The following is a 17,537-nucleotide window of genomic DNA, read 5'->3' as shown; positions in this document are numbered from 1 at the left end:
AGCTCATCTCTGGGAACAGGAGCAGGGCACCCAGACCACTGGCTTCGTGGCAGGTGTGGACGTGGCCCAGTGCCCTGGCAGTGACTGCCTCATTGGCCTCCCTGCTGGCAGTGCCAGGCCATGATAGGGACAGCAGGGTCACTGCATGGGGACCGGGGGGGGGGGGGGGGCTGCTCTAGCCCATATCACCTGGCCTGTTGAGGGGATGGAGGGCAGGAAACCTTGGCCAAGCTCTGTGTTGCTGCCATGTAGGCCATCCTTGAATCCTGAGTGCCCTGACTCCCCAGCCGGCTGTGACTATGGACTGGCTGGAGTCCAGGCTCCCTTGCCCTGGGGATGCCCAGTCTGGCCCTTCCCTCCACTAACAGGTTGAAAAGCCAGGGCCAGGGTTAGACAGACATAATTGTCTTTAGTTTGATTAATTTTCAAATCCGAAGCAAAAGATGCATATTTCCTTATTAGGGATCCAGCCTGGGTCCTGTGCTCACTCTTCTGGGTTGTAAGAGGTCCCCTCCCTGCAGAGGAGGGGAGGCCTGGGGGAGGGAGCTAGTGCCCCACTTTGCCCCCCTCTCCAAGCTTGGAGTCCAGGGGGCAGGTCCCTTGGCACCTGGAGGGGGGTGGGGGAGACTCCAGGTACAAGTCTTCACCCTCATGATCTACATGTCCAGCCTGTCGCCCAGGGTGAGACGTGACCCAGGTCTCCTGGTACATCTGACATCACTGCCCAGGGACAGGCCCACCAGGGTCTCTGGCTAGTCTTACTGGAACCCGACACCGTCGTCATGTTCTCCCCTGCCCCTTTCTACTGGAACATGTGACAACCTACCCTTGAGTGTGAAATACTTTCCCCTTAAAATAACTTTATTTAAGTACAAAGAGTGAATTAAAGAAAAATAGAAGTAGCTGTACTTGGCCACCCCAAAGCCGCACGGGGGCTCCCAAGGCTATGCCCCCTGCCCTCCCACCAGGGGCTGTCTCTGGGGCCAGGGCCCCTGCAGGGGGGGGCGGGGAGGGGGTCTGCTGGAGGCTGGAAACTGTCAGCAGGTCAGGCTTCAGTCACTGTGGTGGCCACGCCGCCGCCTCTTACAGCTAGGTGAGGAGGAGCTGGAGTCCGAGTCGCGCCTGCGACGCCCGGGCCTGGGGAGACCGCGAAACGGAAACCTGGTGGGTGGGTGTGAGGCTGCCCTGCCTACCCCACCTGCCAGGCTGCCCCAAAGCAGAGGCACACCTACCCAGCAGGAGCTGGGGGCAGTGGGGAAGTCCCCCTGCTCCTGTGTGCCTTCTCTTTCTTCTTCTCTTTCTTGTGCTTCTTCTTTTTCTTCTTTTTTTTCTCTTTTCTGCTTTTCCTGTGGCCCTCGGGGCTGCAGGGAGGGGCAGGGCACACAGTGCTGGGCGGTGAGAGGGTCGCACCGGGTACCGACCACCCTCCTACCGCTAAGTAGCGGCAGGTACAGGCAGCTCGAGACACAGTCCCTTGTGGCAAATGCCACTTGGCCCCCACCCCACCACGTATGCCCCGATAGGTGACAACCCCCACACCCTGTATGCAGGGCACCAGCAGAGCGCAGGGGCTCGCCCTTCCACCTGAGCGCCTCCCTCCAGAGACCCCAGCAGGCAATGGGGACCCAGGCCCCTGAGGGAAGAAGGGACAGGAGCTGGGAAGGGCACTAACCCAAAGGCAGCCTGCAGCCGCGCCACTAAGAGAACCAGGAGTTATGTGCAGCCCCACCCTCTCCCTGGGAGCTGGGGGGCGGCCCTTACCCCGGCTCCGCCTTCTCGTCCTCAGACCTAGGCTTCTTCCTGGAGGAGGCTGGAGAGGACGCCAGCCGGCCACTGTCCACGCGATGGTGCTGCGGTGGGAGGCCACTTTGGGGGGGGGGGTGCGTGGGAGGCGCCCCGGGATGCCAACGGGGAGGACCAGCTCCGGTTTCCCGGACCGGGGAACGGGAGTGCCCCACGAGCAGAGACGGCCAGCCCCTGACCCTGAACCGCGGGATCCCCGGGTGTTATGGGCACTTACCGTGAACACGGAGAGCCCCAGCTTGGCGGCCTCCTTGTCTTCTCGGGACAACGCCACTCGGCCTGCGGAGCCACTGCGGGAACGCGGGTGATAAGCCCCCCTGGTGAGAACGCCCCGGCCTCCCTAATCAGGTCGCACTTCCATTTGGGCAACTTGGGCAGAGTCCACCCCCCTCGCAACACACCTGGAGCTCCCCAGGCCCAGCAGCCGGTCCACTCCCTTCTCCTCGTGGTCCCCTCCTTCCCGCTTACACACCTCGACAAAGTCCTGCGCGGAGGGCCAGAGGGTGCTTGCGGCAGGAAGCTCGCGGCCCTGCCCGCCTCGCCCCCGCCCCCCAGGAGGATCCCCTCACCTCCTTGCTCAGGCCGGTGGGCTGCTTCCGCACGTTCTTGTAACCTCTGCGGGGGCGGCGCGCGCGAGCTTCAGGGAGCGGCCGGCCTCGCCTGGACCCCTGCTCCTCCGTCCCCGCCGCGCCCCCCCACCCGGAGCTCCCCCAACCCCGCAGGGTTCACTCACAGCGCCGCCATGAGCGCCTCCTGCTCTGCCTGCCTCACGGCCGCCAGCTCCTCCTCCCGGCTGAGTCCCGCGCCGTCCGCCCGACCCTTGGCGTACCAGGTGAGGTCGCGGCCCTTCTGCCAGCGGCCCACAGGGGCCATCAGCGAGTTGCCTGTGGAAATGCAGCGTCAAGGGCTCGGCCCGCGGGGTCTGCGCGGCACCGTCGCTCCCCGCACCCGCGGCCCGTGCAGCTCCAGCGCTCCTCGCGCCCCCTCGTCCCCCGCACCCCCCAGCCCCGGGCCTGGCACCGCGCTGACCCAGGTAGTTCTCTCTCTGCTTGTCGGTCTTCACGTCCTCCCAGCTGAACTGGTCCTGCCCGCCGCGCACACCGCCCCGACTGGAGCCGAACATGGTTTCCGGCCGTCCGAAGCCCCGGCCTCGCCGCCCCGGGCGGCGCCGCCGCCGCCGGCGCCCGCTCCCGCGTCGCGTGCCTGAACGTCACACCCGCGCTGGCTCCGCAGCGCCACGCGCGCATGCGCACTGCTTCCTCTCCCGCGCCAATATTTGGCGCGCTTGCGCACGGCTAACTGCTCCACTTCCCCTGGCGTTCGTTCAGCGCGCCTGCGCCCCGCCCTGGGGAAGGGGCGGTCCACGGCGCTGGGCCTGGTCCTGAGCGTACCGCTGGCACAACAGCTGTTGTTAGGAGCCACATTGGGCGGCTGACGCCGGGGTCCAGGGCTGCGCTGGGAGAGGGGCGGCCCCTGGGAACCCCCGACCGGCGCCCCCGGAGATCGGGGTGTGGGGGGTCTCCAAGCGCGCACCTAGGCTCCTGGCGGTCCAGGCTCGCCGCCTGGATCAGCAGTCCCGGAATGGGGCGGCTCGAAGCGGCTTGGATCCGGAGGAAGCTCCCTAGGCACCCCTGCGGCGTCGTGCACTGCCGCTAAGTCGTCTTGGAGTCTGGGCTTCCCCACGTGTGGCCCGGAGAGCCGACGCCTCCCCTGGGCCGGGGGTTGCCCCGTGGGGGCTCCAGCGCGGGAGCGCAGAGCGCCGGTCTGAGACCGCAGGCTCCTCTGGGGAGCGCGTGGGCCACGGGGGCCGCCTGTGGTTGGCCAGGCAGGGTCAGCCACCAGGGTCTGGACACTGGAAGCCGTCAGCACAAAGTTTGAAGTCCCCAAATGGGCCTGGAAGGGGGGGTGGTACTTGCGGAGGTCGGGAGTTGGGGGTCCGTGTATAGGAAGTCCCTGGGTCCTCGACGGTTGTAGCGCGGATGGAGTTCTCTGCTTGACCAGACTGCTCAGGTCTCCAGAGCTCTCCAGCCAGGCCTTGGGCCTCCGATCCGGCTTGCCCAGACCCCTGCCCTCAGTACCAGCAGGATCCCATGACCCCTGGTCAGCTTGCCCAGGCCCGCCTCCTCCCCGCCCCCCCCCCCCCCCCCCCCCGCCTCAGTATCTTAGCAGGATCCCATGCAGATGTGGGGCTGCTGCCAAGCCTGCCTTCAGCAATGATCCCATTAGGTGGCATCTGCCAGAACGCTCCCTACCTGGGTGATTCCTCTTAGTAATTTCTCATCACCAACACCCACCCTTGCCTTTTGGCTACAAATCTCCTGCATCCATCATTGTGACCCCACTTCAGGTAAAGTGCCTTGCCATCTTCAGAAACGTCCTGGCTACCTTGGGATCAGACAACGCCACTGGGCATCTCACAAGCAGGGAGCTGGAGGGCAGGCACAGGTGCAGGGGCGGTGCATGTCCCTGTAAACTTGTTCAGGGCCAATGTGCTCAGTGGACCAGTGGGGACTCAGGAGTCCAAAGGTGGGTGCTTAGCCCTACATCCCTCTCTGGGAGCCACAATCAGACGCCAGCGCCCCTCTCCAGTCATGCCGGGAACACCTTCCCCACCATCTGTCAGGCAGCGCCCCACAGTCAACACCCAAGGGCAGCCCGAGGCTGGGGCTGGGCCAGCTGCACTTGGAAAGGTTAGGACTTGAGCCTCCAGTCTTGCAAAAGCCTGACCAAGGTGACACCCACCACAAGAGGGAAAAGTAGCAGTCAACCACAGAAGGCTGGTCTGTTGTAGCTGCACCGGGCGGGGCTGCAAGCAGAGTGAGTCCACAACAGGGCCGATGGCACCTCCTGTTGGCATTGGGTATGGCAGAGAGCGCCTCAGTGCTGGGCAGGGTGGGCCAGCCACCAGCAGGGATCCCAGACACCCTGCTCCTTCCACCCACTTCCACCCCTGTGGCTGCCACACTCCCGCCAGGAGAGCCTGTGGTGCCCTGCTGGAAGGCAGTGCAGGGGGGGAGGGGGCTCCAGGCCCCGAGGGCTGGCTCTGCAGTTCTCACCCGACCCTGTGGCCACAGAGACCCCCAAGCCAGATACGCACACACCAGAAGGATAGGCAAGGCAGAGGTGGCTTTGTGAACACACTATGTTTAAAGGCTCACCCTCCCCACCCACAGTGTCCCCAACCCGGCCAGCTTCCAGGCACAGTCACTTTTTGGTCCAAAACTGCTTGTACCGCTCCACATCAAAGTCGTCGCCCAGCTCTGGCTCCTGCTGCTTTTGCTCTGTGAGCTGGGCCATGCGTTTCCGGAACCGGGCCCTCCTCTCCTCTGGGGACAGGGCATCCAGATCCACGGGCATCTGTGGGGAGGGGCTCGGTCAGAGGGCCCAGAGCCTTGTCCCTGTCTCTGCTTCACCTTGTCCTCCACTGTGTGGTTCAGGTTTTCACATTTCGCTAGGTTTGTCTGCCGTCAAAGCTCTCAGTTGTTTTCCCAAGACTGATGCTGGTCAGACACGCAGCTCAGGGCTGCTCTCTGGTCCTGACGCATGGAGCTAAGTCCACTCTCCCTCCTCCCTCTCCTCATGGCCCCCGTCTCCCCTCACCCATTAGGCTGCCATGGGTGCTGAGGCCACAGCTCCTGCAGGAGCAGCTGCTATGGCCAAGCCTGCCAGGACCCACACCCCAGGGAGTACAGGGGAGGGAGACCCACCTCAAGCATTCGCCGTGGCTCCCGATAGCGGATGTGGATGGTGGAGCCATCCTGCTTGATCAGGAGCACAGGGTAGAGGCGCGCATAGGCTTGCCGGCGCACGCGCGTGAGTGAGGCCCTGCTGCCGTCAGCGATCTGGGAGGACAGGTGCAGGTGGCGACACGCAGGGGCAGCCCCCATCACCACGTGCTGCCGCAGCAGGCTATAGACACAGAAGCGCATGTGCGCGGGTCAGTGGCTGGTGCGGGGACTGGAGTACCCACAGGGCCCAGCTGTCCAGCTCCCGAGGGTGCACACAGTGACCTGCACCAGAACAGGGCATGGTCATAGCAGCTGGGCAAGATCACGAGGCTTTCAGAGGTGTGAAGGCAGAGGTCGGCAGCGCAGACCCCAGTGGGCTTCAGGCACCATCCCTGGTGAGGACTAGCTGTACAGTTCAGGCACTGGACGCCAGCATCGGGCAGGAACCAGACTTCCAGGGGAACAGAGACCTAGTGCTGTGGCCCGGACCTTCGTGTCTCCCCCGGATTCTGACACTGAAGCCCCGACTCCCATGATGTGCTGTTGGAAGTGGGGCCTCTCAGAGGTGGTTAGGGTGAGAGGAGGTCACAAGGGCCCTCACAGTGGGACCGGTGCCCCTATAAGGCAAGAGACCGGAACACTGCTGTGAGGACTTGGAACCAGGAAGACAGGCCTCCACAGAACCCTGAGCTCAGACTTCCAGCTTCCCCACTCCCAGCCCCCGCGGCCTGCTGCTGGGGCAGCACAAGTGGACCGAGATACCCAGAGCCCACCTGGCTTCTGAGTGCGGCAGATACTCGGCCTCCCTCCGTACAGCAGGGCGTGTGCTCTCGAGTGACAGGACAAGGGAAGCCCCAGTCACCCCACTCTGCTGGGCCGCACGACCCCCAAGGTCTACTCCAGTCTACCCTTCCTGCAAACTCGGCTCTAGCCCGGGTCTGAGGATGAGGGCACCTGACCGAAAGGAGAGTTCGAGAACTCCCTGAAATGTCTTGTATGCCAGAGGTGGCCCTGTCTGCCCAGTGTTCTTTCACACGCCCATGGCAGGCAGGCAGGCATCCCAGTAGCTCCCCACCTGACTTTGCCAAGGCTCTCACTGCATGAGCAGCCCCATCCAGCCCACACCTCCCACCTGGTCCCCACATCAGCTCTCACGGAGACCCCGTACTCTGCAGGTGGGGGTGTCTTTCAGCTCTCAGGCCTGCCCCTTCCACAAGGCAGGCTGACCGCGTGTCCTGCAACCTCACAGCCTGGCACAGTGCCACCTGCCTTGTGTGGAGCTCCTACCACACCCAGCTTTCCCAGCAAGCCCTCAGGCCGAGGGTACATCTCCTCCCCAAGACTGCTGTTCTCAGGGCAAGAACCACACTGCATCTGCCGTTAAGTCACTGGGCACTCAGTATGGCAACAGAAAGCCAGTCCCTGCCATCAGTCATGCAGATGGTGGACAGGACACAGTCACCTCGGAGGACCCTGGGTTGGTGGACTGGGGAGGCTTCCAGAAGGGCTGGAAGGGATGTTGGGTGTTCCCTCACGGTAACAGCGTTTCTAACATGAACTTTCTTGGGAACGCTGCACTGGAGTCCCTTACCTAGCTTCACACTACCCGCAGCTTCCGGTGCCCCATCCCTCTCCCTAGATGCCACAGAACCGACTAGAACCCTGCTCTCCTTTAGCTCTGTGGCAACACTGTGATCACACCATACTTCTCATCAGGGGGAGGACACGACATCAGGGGAAGGGCAGATGAGGACACAGTTCCAGTGGGAGCAGTGGGAAGGACCCAAAGTCAGGCTGGGCTGTGCAATCTGAATAGGAAAGTCACCACCACCACCATGTGTTTGCTGCTAAGTGCTCACAAGTCGCTTCTGTTCTGCCCTTGACACCTACCATATCATCTGTATGTACTTGTACGTACTCTTCAGATAAACACTCTGGCTAGGCGGCCCCATGACAGCAGTCCCTAGGGGCCTGGAAGTCCCTGCTTACCCAAGCAGACTGCCCATGGTGGCCATTCTTCCCGGGGGGCCCCTGTGGTACATGGAGGCTCAGGATCAGCCACTGGCCTGGTGTGCAACCTGCTGGACAAGAAGAAAAAACACTGATTGACTAGTTATTTATGTGTTAGGTTTTTATTTCAGAGAGAGATAGGGGAAAGGAGCAGAGAGAGAGAACCTTAAACAGAGAGAGAATAGACACAGAGCTCAAACCCACAACCCTAGGATCATGACTTGAGCTGAAATCAAGACTCAGATGGTCAACTGACTGAGCCACCCAGGCGCCCCTTGAGAGTTTTTTAAAAGACAAGGTTTCCCACCTAACCATCAAATCCCAGCCAGGAAGAAACCACAGACCTAAGGACGTCTACAACAGGGAAGTTATCACCGGGTTTCTGCCAGTCCCTCCCAGTAAACCGTCAGGCTCTCAGCCCTGACTTACCATTAGCATCATCCGTGGGAGTGGGGGTGGGGGGTGGGGTTCCTGAACTCCGGATGCCCAGGTCCTACCTCCCAAGCCTGAGTCCGTAAGTCTACGGCAGGGCCCAGACTCTCGGTAGTGGGTTACAGACGCAGGGAAGCCATTCTGAGGATGCACCTTGGGGGTTTCCCTGGTTCCCAAGGTCACCTACTTCTCACGACACCCCGCGATGTCGGGATTATAAAAGGAGAGCCGAGACCTGGAACTACTGTCCCTGAGCCTTGACCCCCAGGAAACCGTCGGTGCAGAGATCCGTGCACGACAAGCCAGGAATTTGACAGCCCAACCCCTGCCTGGGATGTCGGACACTCAGATCCCTGGCAGAGAGACCTCCCGGCCGAGATGCGCAGCTCTGCTGTGGGGTCCCCTACCTGATGGGCAAGGGTATCTGCAGGCCTCCCACCGCCTCAGGAAGCCACTTCGCGGGAAAACGAACTATCCAAGCGGATGCCCCCCCCCCATGCTCTGTCGCCCTCGAGGGCCGGCGGCGGGGCTCGGACCCTCCCTCGGGGAAAGTCCTTCCCACCCCGCGACGCCCGCGCCTTTCCGGCACCACCCTGCCCTGCTCACCGGAGCAACCTCGACTCCCAGCGTCCGGGCTTCCGCCGGCCACTGGGGAACGAAGGCGACCGCAGATACAGCGCACACACTCTGGGCTAACCCAACGCGCCGTCCTGCGCAGGCGTCGCGTCTCGCGGCGCTGACGACACGTACGAGGGGCGGGGCGAGGCCGGCGCCGTACTATTACGTACTGACACGGCCCGGCGATGCTCAGTGACGTTGACCTCCGCGGGCGCCAGCGGGCCGGCTCGGCGCCGTGACGTAGGTCGCTGCGGACGGAGGCGGGCCGGCGCGGCGCTGACGTAGCCCCGCAGGCGGGCGGTGGAGGCGGCCCCTCATGCTGCGACGCCCGCTGGCCGGGCTGGCGGCGGCCGCCTTGGGCCGGGTCCCCTCGGACGGTGAGCAGCGGGCGGGCGAACGTCGGGGCGCGCGCAGGCCGCGGGGCTGGATCGGGGGCCGTTCGCGGTCAGCCCTCCCGTCGCACTGGTGACGCCGCTGTCGCGGAGACTCGGGGGTCGAGCACGCGGGGTCGTGCCCTGGGGCCCCTGCGGGCCGCCCCAGGGCTGGCCGGCCGCGGTCCCCGCGAGCAGAGCAGGGCAGTGTGCTTGTCCATGAATGTAGCTCGGCCCCTGTCACGGGCCGCCCTTCTCGCGTACGCGCGCGCGTTTCCGCGCAGCGCAGGTGCTTCTGGCAGCTGCTGCTCTTGTGTAGAGGAATTAAAAGCTGGTTCCCTGTGTTAGTTCTCAAAATGTAGGAGGGGATTCTCCTGGCTCGTGAAGCTCCAGACAGCTTGTAAATCCCCCGCGGCCTGAGGACCTCACGCTGGATGCCGTTGTGGACCCTGCTGCATGCGGAGGGGCAGAGAGGGGGAGCAGCCTGACACCCCTCCCCAAGGTGGGCCGCACAGCACAGCCGGAGACTCTGGGAGAAGAGGGTTCTGAAGGCCCGTCTGTGGCCGCCACGCAAAGCCCCCACAGTCTTCCCTGGGCCCAAGAAGGGAAACTCTCCTGGTAGTCTGGCTCTTTGTGCTTCAGCTCCCTCCTCCGAGGGCAAACCCAGGGGGGTCCTGGACAGATGGAGCTGGCCCCTCAGAGGTCTCCCGCACCTCCCCCCCGCCCCCCGGGATTGCTGCGGGTTCCTGGCCTGCCCCCAGGGTCCAGCGCCCCGAGGCTGTGCGGAGCAGGGAGTTGGTGGCAAACCTTTGTGGCTTATGGGCGTCCTAGGTGGAGCTCAGCTTCCGTCAGTACCCGACGCTTTAGTCTGGGCTGCTGGAAACTGCGCGTGTGGTGTGATTAGACGCTACTTTGGGAACAGGAGAGGGAGTGAGCCTAGGTCATTGGGGGTGCTGGTTTGGGGAGGAGCAGGGAAGCAAGCCACGTCACTGTTCCACGGGAAGGAAGGGCAGCTGGGAGCTGAGGTGTTAGTGGCCAGTGTGGGGTAGGGCCCACAGGGTAGGGCCCATGGGGCGGGGAGGACACAAGCCAAGATGTAGCTGTGTGAGTCCCCTACAAGGCTCCTGGGCAGCACACCTCCCAAGCGCGGACTTGTGGACACTCTTCTGTCAGTCTTAGATATCCTGGACCATGGGCTGGTCGTGAGGGACCCCGGGGGTGGGGTGGGAGGGGGGGGGGACCCTGGCCTTCATCCCCAGGAGGGGCCTGGGATGCATGTGCTTTCCTATCTCACCACCAATGGCTGAGTGTGCCCCGTGCTGCCCCCTTGTGGGAACCTCCCACGTCAGCTGCACACAGCAGGCCCGCTCACAGCCCAGATGGGGCTTTCTTCAGTCCTGGGAACACATTGTATGGGTGCTTCATCTTTGGCTGGAGCCAGTGGGGCAGCAGTTAAGAGGTATCAGGTTCTGGCAGTTCTGAAGGTTAAGATTCTCCATAGGTTTCTTTTTTGGCCACGCCCATTTTCCTTTTTTTTTTTTTTTTTTTAAAGAAGTGAACAGTTGGCTTCTGCTTTTTGCTGAGTGTTGTGCGGCCAAGAAAGAAGATCCAGACGATGGAAAGAGGAGCAGGAAGGAAGGGGGCGTCCTGATAACGATTAGGAGTGCAAGGACAAGACCCCAGTCTCTAGGAGAAGGATGGTCCCTCCCCTTGGAGGGCCTGGGCTCCTTCCTGCTCTCTAGTTCTTATGCCCCAGGCCCTGGCCAGGTGCCAGAGTCCTGCACAGTGTCAGACAGCCCAGCTTCCTCTCAAGGAGGGACTGGTCCTACCCCACTGGGGACTGGAAGTGGGGAAGAAGACATCAGCCACTTTGTGGGTATCCTGAGAGCTATGCAGTTTCTCAGGGCCTCTTGGCTTGGTTGTACCCCACACACAGCCCTGCCCATGCAGCCTTTTTGGGGACAGGTATGACCAGCCCTTTTGATCCAGATCCACTTGGGCGACCTCCTTCACAAGAGGACACACTTGAGTGTAGCTGGGGCCTTGGGGCCTCCAGTCCCATCCCAGCTGGGTGTGCTCCTGTCAAAGGTGGCTTCTGTCAGGACTGTGCCACCATGGCCACTGGACATGGGGGCCAGGTAGTGGCCTGTGTTGGGGTGAGGGAGCTCAGCTCCGTGGGCCCCACATCAGGAAGGACTTAGTGCTCTTGGCTGGCCAGACCCCACCCCTGCAGCATGGCCATGGCTGGCCAGACGGTGTTCCCACCCCACACTGTCAGGGTTTTAGCCCTTGAAGGAGGGCAACAGGGAGGTCTTGAGGGCTTGAGGGTCAGGTGGGGCCCAGGAGGATGCCCCTGCCAGGGGAGGCTGGCAGGGCGTGGCATTGCTTCAGAGCCAGGCAGACCGCTCTTGCCTTCAGCCCACCCTGAGTGTGCACCTGCTGCCCATGGCATGGCGGCCAGTTCAGGCCGACGGGGAGGAGGCCTGGAGGGTGGGGCTCTGGGACACACACGCCTGAGACAGGGTGGAGGGTGGGGTGGTGAGTAAGACCATGTGGCACTTCCATGTGTGCAGTCTGGCCCTCACTGAAGACGTGTCTCTCCTGGTGCGTTTGCAGTCCTGGGATGTTGGAGCTGCAGGGCTGGCACCACCGGGGAGTTTACTGCTGGGGGCTGCAGGGTGCTTGCAGGTGTGTGTGGGGGGGGCATCCTGGGGCAGAGGCACCTGCCTCATGAGGTCCGTGGTGGAGAATCCCTAGAGGGAACACTCCGAGATGGGTCCACAGGTTCCCCATACATGTGCTGCTGTGAACAGGATCTGGGCATCCTCCTGCTCAGCTCCCTGACCACCACCTTGTGTCCCCTCTGGGCCGCCCTGCCCAGAGGAACTCGTGTTCCCAAGGCACCAACACACCACAGGCTCCCAGGAAGACCTAGGTGGAGGGCCAGGGCCAGTTGTGGGACGGACAGACCCCTCCCTCCACTCCCATCCCCAGACACACCCAGGGCTGTCCTGCCAAGGAGAGGGCAGCTGCAGTGGGCCTGGGCCTGTGGGCGGGAAGGCAGGACCACCAGAGTTCACTTGGGGGTCCAGTGGGATCCTTGCTGGGAAGGACACCTGGAAGAGGCGTCACCTGAAGGCGATGCTCATCAGCGTGTTGACGGCTTCTTCCAGGTCCCTGCCTGTTGTGTCTCCAGCAGAGGGTCCCTTTCCCCCCCATCCTCCTCAGGGCTTGTCCATAAGGTGAGGTGGTCTCAGAATAGCGGTGCTTTAGCCAGATTACTGTGTTGGCCTACATCGAGGATTAGGAGATCGGGGCCCGCCCAGGGACCTGCGGACAGGCCGCCCTGGCTGGGATACAGGGCAGCCAAGGGGAGTCTGCCAGCCACCTTGGGGGCCCCCAGATGGAGCCCTGCAGGGGCTGGCAGAGGAGGGAGCTGCACCAGCCCAGCACAAGTCCCCCTGGGTGCCCCTGTGCGCCAGGGGTGCCCCAGCCCCCAAGTCTGCACCTGGCCCTGCTCACGTGTCCTGAGCACGAGGTGTCTGGGTGGGTGAGTTGAGGAGTGGCCTTTTCCTGTGCTCAGTGGGCGGGGCTGGCTGCCTTGGGAGGGATTTAGTGCTCAGAGAGTGGGGAGCGAGCAGGGATTACCACTCCCTGCGGGCTCTTCTGGAACCGCCCCAGGCTGGTCCCTGAGTCTGCATCCCACCAGGAGGTGGGTCCTGCTGGGCATGCTGGGGGTGGTCGGGTGGGCGCAGAGCTGGGCGGCTGTCATCTGGAGCTGCCCCCCCTCCCCCCGCTCCCTGTCTTGAGCCAAGTGCTAGGGGTGGTCCACCTGCCCAAGCATCGGAGGGGTGAGGAAGCTGTGGTCCCTTGGGTTCCCACGTCCCACTGGAAGCTTCCAGAACAGGGCTCAGGTGCTGCTTACTGACCGAGGCTGTCTTGGGTGTGGTGCCTGGAGACACAGGGATGGGGACCCTCCCAGGCTCCAAAGTCCAGGACTGCATGGCCAGGGAACTCACATCTGTGGCTGATGTGTGTGACACCAGCTAGCCCTGGGTGAGGCACAGCTAGGTTGGCGCTGGGTTCCAAGTCCAGCTCCGTCCCAGTCCCCGGCTGACTTCACACAGGGTAGCGGGGGCACCAGCCACCCCACCCACTTCCAGTTCTGGGTACATCCCTCAGGCCTGGCTGATCCCCTCTCCCTCACCCACAGGAATGTCAGGACCAAGGCCTGTTGTCCTGAGTGGACCATCGGGGGCGGGGAAGAGCACCCTGCTGAAGAGACTCCTGCAGGAACACGGCAGCATCTTCGGCTTCAGCGTGTCCCGTGAGGCCTGGGTTGCAGGGACAGGGGGCAGGAGGGTTTCAGGGATGCTGGGGGTAGGACCAGGCCACCTCCTGACCCACCCGTGGGGGAGCCCCACACTGCACTCCCTGACCTGGGGCCCCCACACCCACCTGTGGGGGAGCCCCACACCACCCAGAGCCCCACACTGTACCCCCTTACCTGGGGCCCCCACACCCACTCGTGGGCTGAGCCAGGCCCTACAGAGAAGGCCATGCATGGGTGTAGGGGCACCAGGTTCCCAGATTGGTCATAGGTGTTTGTTCCTAGACACCACGAGGGACCCACGGCCTGGAGAAGAGAATGGGAAAGGTGAGCTCACCCCTCGGCGTCTGTCTCATCTGAGAGATGGACCCCCACACAGGGTGGGCAGGCAGCATGCTGGCACCCAGGAAGAGACGGGGTGGGGGCCCCAATCTCTGCATAAGGTCCCTGAAGGCACCAGTCTTGACACACATGCTACTCCACACATGGTCCTCTGATTGATGTAGACATCACAGTTGTGTACCATCAGGGTCCCTCTGATACTGCAGGTATCTTCTGTGTCTTAGTAGGATCATGGGAGTCCCCTGAACCTCCCCTGTCCAGGCCGGTAGTGTCCAGGATCCCCTGTCCAGGTCGGCAGTGTCCAGGCCCCCCTGCCCAGGCCGGCAGTGTCTAGGCCCCCCTGCCCAGGCTGGCAGTGTCCAGGCCCCCCTGCCCAGGCTGGCAGTGTCCAGGCCCCCCTGCTCAGGTCAGCAGTGTCCAGGCCCCCCTGCTCAGGTCGGCAGTGTCCAGGCCCCCTGCCCAGGCCGGCAGTGTCCGGGCCCCCCTTCCCAAGGCTGGCAGTGTCCAGGCCCCCCTTCTGAGGCCAGCAGTGTCCAGGCTCCCTCTAGCCTTCCTTTGGAAGCCAGTGGTTTCCAGGCTCTCCTCGGTGTCATGTGTGTGTTCTGCTCAGCGCCTAGAACAGCCCCTCCGTGTGGGGCGGACGGGTGCACCGGAGATGCTGGTTCTGGCCACACTTGGTGCCCAAGCCCCTGGTGGTCTGGCCATGGGCAAGGCTCAGATAGCCCCTCCTTGCAGATTACTATTTTGTGACCAGGGAGATGATGCAGCGGGACATTGCGGCTGGTGACTTCATTGAGCACGCGGAGTTCTCGGGGAACCTGTACGGGACCAGGTGGGCCACACTTGGCACCTCCACACCCTCCCAGGGGCTCTGCCTTCAGCTGGACAGGACCTCTGAGGGTCGTTTGGGCAGTTGGGAGTCAGGTCCCCAGCCCAGCCAGGGGTCGAGCTCTGCAGGCCCCTCCTCCCAGCCACCTCTGTCCACCTGGCCAAGCCATGGTGAGGTCCGCGGGCCCCTCTAGGGACTGGCGCTCAATGAGGACTCCAGCAATCTGGGTCTTCTAGGACCACAGGCTGTACTCAGCTTGCTCTCCCAGCAGTGGGCTGGCATGGGGGTGCCCCCCAGTCCCCAATACTTCTCTGCCAGCTCTTCCCACCCGGCTGAGAGGCCTACGTCAGCCTGTGTGCACATCCTGTTTGTGAGCCGCTGGCAAGGGTGAGCCAGAGACCCTATGAGACCCATCTTGCTCCATCCTAGGCTCTAGGTACAGCTGGACAGGACAGTGGGGCTGTGTTGGGTGGGTGCCTGGTGCCCTGGGGCTGTGCAGTGAGCCCTCCTGCCACTTCCCACAGCCACCCTCAGCCCAGCAGAGGGCCCAGCACACATGTACTTCCAGAAAGGTGGAGGAGGTGCAGGGGTCCTGGTAGGTTTCTGCACTCATGTCCGGCCAGGCCCATGCCCTGCTGAGGCTCCTTGAGGCCATGAGGGGCTGCTGAGCCCCAGAAGCCCCACTGAGCGTTTGCTGCCCCTCTGTCCTCCCCACTCTGTCCTCCAGCAAAGCAGCGGTGCGGGCCGTGCAGGCCATGAACCGCATCTGCGTGCTGGACGTGGACCTGCAAGGCGTGCGTAACATCAAGAAGACCGATCTGCGGCCCATCTACATCTTTGTGCAGCCGCCCTCGCTGGACGTCCTGGTGGGGGGTGGGCCTGGGCTGGGGTGGGGGGTGGGCCTGGGCTGGGGTGGGGGGGCGGGGCTGGGGGCAGGGCCCGCCCAGACACCCTGACCCTCCCCTGTGCCTCAGGAGCAGCGGCTGCGGCAGCGGAACACAGAGACTGAGGAGAGCCTGGCTAAGCGGCTGGCTGCTGCTCGTGTTGACATGGAGAGCTGTGAGTGTGGGCACTGGCCACCTGCCGTCCCCCCAGGCTCCTCACCCACCAGGGAGACCCCCAGGGTCCCTGATCACCAGAGATGACCCTGCCCTCCCTCTTCCCCCCTCCCCAGGCAAGGAGCAGGGCCTGTTCGACCTGATCATCATCAATGACAACCTGGACAAGGCCTATCAGGCCCTGGAGGAGGCACTGTCCGAGGTGGGCTCTGCAGGGTCAGGACTTCTCTGTAGTGCACGCAGGGAGAGGGGCTGGGACAGACGATGTGGCCTATCCCCTGGGCCCTCCTGATGCCCTTCTCTCCCTGTGGCAGGAAATCAAGAAGGCCCAAAGGACCAGCCACTCCTGAGAGGGACTGCCAGTTGCGTCCTCCCCGATGGGGACTCCGTTCACATCAGCCAGCACCTCCTCCCCCCAGACTGCTGTGTCTGGGGGACCCTGGCCTCCCCTTTCCCCCTCCTATGGGAGCCAGGCCCATGTCCTAATAAAAACTGCTGTGTAACCGTGTCCCTGAGCCTGTGGGTTGCCATCTTCAAGCCAGGGTGTTGGGGACTGGACCATGCTGTCCATCACAGACCCCGACTCCTGGCTGCCCCCTCAGTGCAGGAGGCTAGCGGTTCAGTTCTTTCTGGTGTCTACTGCTCTGGGCAGCCCACCCCCAGCTTCCCTATGCACTGCCTCCCTGGGGCTTCCTTTGCCCCTCCCCTAGGTCAGGGAGGTCAGTCTTGGGCGCTGGGTGGGGCCCTCATGGAGTAGATGAGGCCACTGGAGAGCATTGCCTGGTGGAGGTGCCCTGAGGCTGTGGGCAGTAGGACCTGGGGCTCTTCCTGCCTGAGCCCCTCCTGTCCTGGTCCCTGAGCTGGGCTGCAGTGGTGGCCCAGGATCTGATGCAGGAGGGAGCTAGAACCCTGCATCCTGGGGGCCTGTTTGGGCCTAGGGCTCCCCTCCACCTTGTGCGTGGTCTGCTGGGCCCAGAAAGGCCAGCACAGGGAGGACCCCTGGGGGCTCCTGTTGGGGTTCCCAGATTCCCGGAGTCTCACAAGACACCTGTAGAAGCCACCCTTCTCGAGTCAGGGCTGCTGTGGCTTTGCCGTGCTGGGCAGGAGAGCTGCTGTCCCCTAGCCCTTGTCCGTGCCTATGCCACGCTTCTGTGGTGGGACCCAGACAATGGACACAGACTTGAGGTGGCAGGGAGTGGACAGGGAGGCTGGACTCTGTCCCAAAGCCCAGGTGCAGAGAGAAGGGCAGGTGGGGGCCTGGCCTGAATCTGAGGGCTACTGGACACCCCCACCCCAGGCCTGAAGGCAGGTGAGGCGGGGCCAGGCTGATGTGCAGAGGAAGGGGGGGCAAGTAGGGGAGGCCCCTTCCCTTTCTGGGCCCTGTCCAGCCCCAGGGACAATCGGGGATTCAGACCCCAGGCCTTGGGGGGAACAATGGAGCCCTTGAAGGCCCTCCCCCCGCATTGTGCTTGGTGGTGAGAGGTGGCTCTGGGTCGGGCCCACGACTCGTCCAGGCACATGCCCTGGGAGGGCCAGTGTCCAGCCGGCTGGCAGGTGGAAGAGCTCAGGGACTCACATTTCCTGGCCTGGAAAAGGTAGGGCACTGCCCAGGGGCCCAGGTGTGGGCAGCCCTCTGGTGCAAAGCGTTAGGCACCCTGTCTGTGGGCCCAGGCTCGCTTCTCCCGACAGGGCCCGCCCTCCGTTGTGGTGGGGGAACCTGAAGCCCCAGGGGCTGTGCAGGCCAGCTGCTGAGCAGGAAGGGAAGGGGTGCTCTTCGGACATTCCCCAGCAGCTGGGGCTCCTCAGGGCGCTGGTCCCACTGGCCCACGCCAGCCAGGCAGCTGCAGTGTGTCCAGAGGCTGGGCCTTGGGCCTCAGTCTGCTCAGGAAGGCTGGGGAGGCAGACACACCCGGGTGGGGATACCTGTCCACCCAGCACACCGTTCCTGACCTGGCCTGGGGCCTCTTTCCCACAAGTCCTCACGGGTGCCTGCTAGGCGTCAGGGGCCCCAGGGGT

The 17,537-nt window shown here is 63.5% G+C and overlaps 3 protein-coding genes across 6 annotated transcripts; 1 reads left to right on the top strand and 2 right to left on the bottom strand.

The window, feature by feature from the left end:
• Nucleotides 1–840: 840 nt before the first annotated feature.
• Nucleotides 841–3,139, bottom strand: CUNH1orf35 (chromosome unknown C1orf35 homolog). Its single transcript, XM_047082377.1, has 8 exons — nt 2,833–3,139; nt 2,537–2,687; nt 2,373–2,418; nt 2,205–2,287; nt 2,021–2,093; nt 1,762–1,850; nt 1,233–1,361; nt 841–1,137 (listed from the first exon to the last, which is right to left on the bottom strand). The coding sequence occupies exons 1-8, from the start codon at nt 2,924–2,926 to the stop codon at nt 1,053–1,055; spliced, it is 750 nt and encodes a 249-aa protein (XP_046938333.1). The 5' UTR covers nt 2,927–3,139; the 3' UTR covers nt 841–1,052.
• Nucleotides 3,140–4,925: 1,786 nt separating this feature from the next.
• Nucleotides 4,926–8,686, bottom strand: MRPL55 (mitochondrial ribosomal protein L55). 3 transcript variants are annotated; one of them, XM_047082364.1, is made up of 4 exons: nt 8,580–8,686; nt 7,521–7,609; nt 5,511–5,712; nt 4,926–5,160 (listed from the first exon to the last, which is right to left on the bottom strand). In XM_047082364.1, exons 2-4 carry the CDS (start codon nt 7,571–7,573, stop codon nt 5,008–5,010), a joined length of 408 nt encoding a protein of 135 aa, XP_046938320.1. In that variant the 5' UTR covers nt 7,574–7,609; nt 8,580–8,686; the 3' UTR covers nt 4,926–5,007. The 3 variants fall into 3 exon arrangements, with proteins under 3 accessions (XP_046938320.1, XP_046938327.1, XP_046938314.1); XM_047082371.1 differs by having other exon boundaries at nt 7,521–7,612; nt 8,580–8,681; XM_047082358.1 differs by lacking the exons at nt 7,521–7,609; nt 8,580–8,686 and adding an exon at nt 7,422–7,504.
• A 186-nt stretch (nt 8,687–8,872) lies between these two features.
• GUK1 (guanylate kinase 1) lies at nt 8,873–16,029 on the top strand. 2 transcript variants are annotated; one of them, XM_047082350.1, is made up of 9 exons: nt 8,900–8,968; nt 9,311–9,464; nt 13,176–13,289; nt 13,578–13,619; nt 14,370–14,466; nt 15,191–15,329; nt 15,438–15,522; nt 15,638–15,723; nt 15,836–16,029. In XM_047082350.1, exons 2-9 carry the CDS (start codon nt 9,419–9,421, stop codon nt 15,869–15,871), a joined length of 645 nt encoding a protein of 214 aa, XP_046938306.1. In that variant the 5' UTR covers nt 8,900–8,968; nt 9,311–9,418; the 3' UTR covers nt 15,872–16,029. The 2 variants fall into 2 exon arrangements, with proteins under 2 accessions (XP_046938304.1, XP_046938306.1); XM_047082348.1 differs by lacking the exon at nt 9,311–9,464 and having other exon boundaries at nt 8,873–8,968.
• The last annotated feature ends 1,508 nt before the right edge of the window (nt 16,030–17,537 follow it).

This window comes from Lynx rufus, unplaced genomic scaffold (assembly GCF_022079265.1).
Source record: "Lynx rufus isolate CCGP_SWC_20201006 ecotype Redwood Valley unplaced genomic scaffold, mLynRuf1.p SCAF_1, whole genome shotgun sequence".
Taxonomy (NCBI): Eukaryota; Metazoa; Chordata; class Mammalia; order Carnivora; family Felidae; genus Lynx; species Lynx rufus.
Note: the sequence above shows the minus strand (reverse complement) of the source record. Positions and strands in the feature narration are given on the sequence as shown.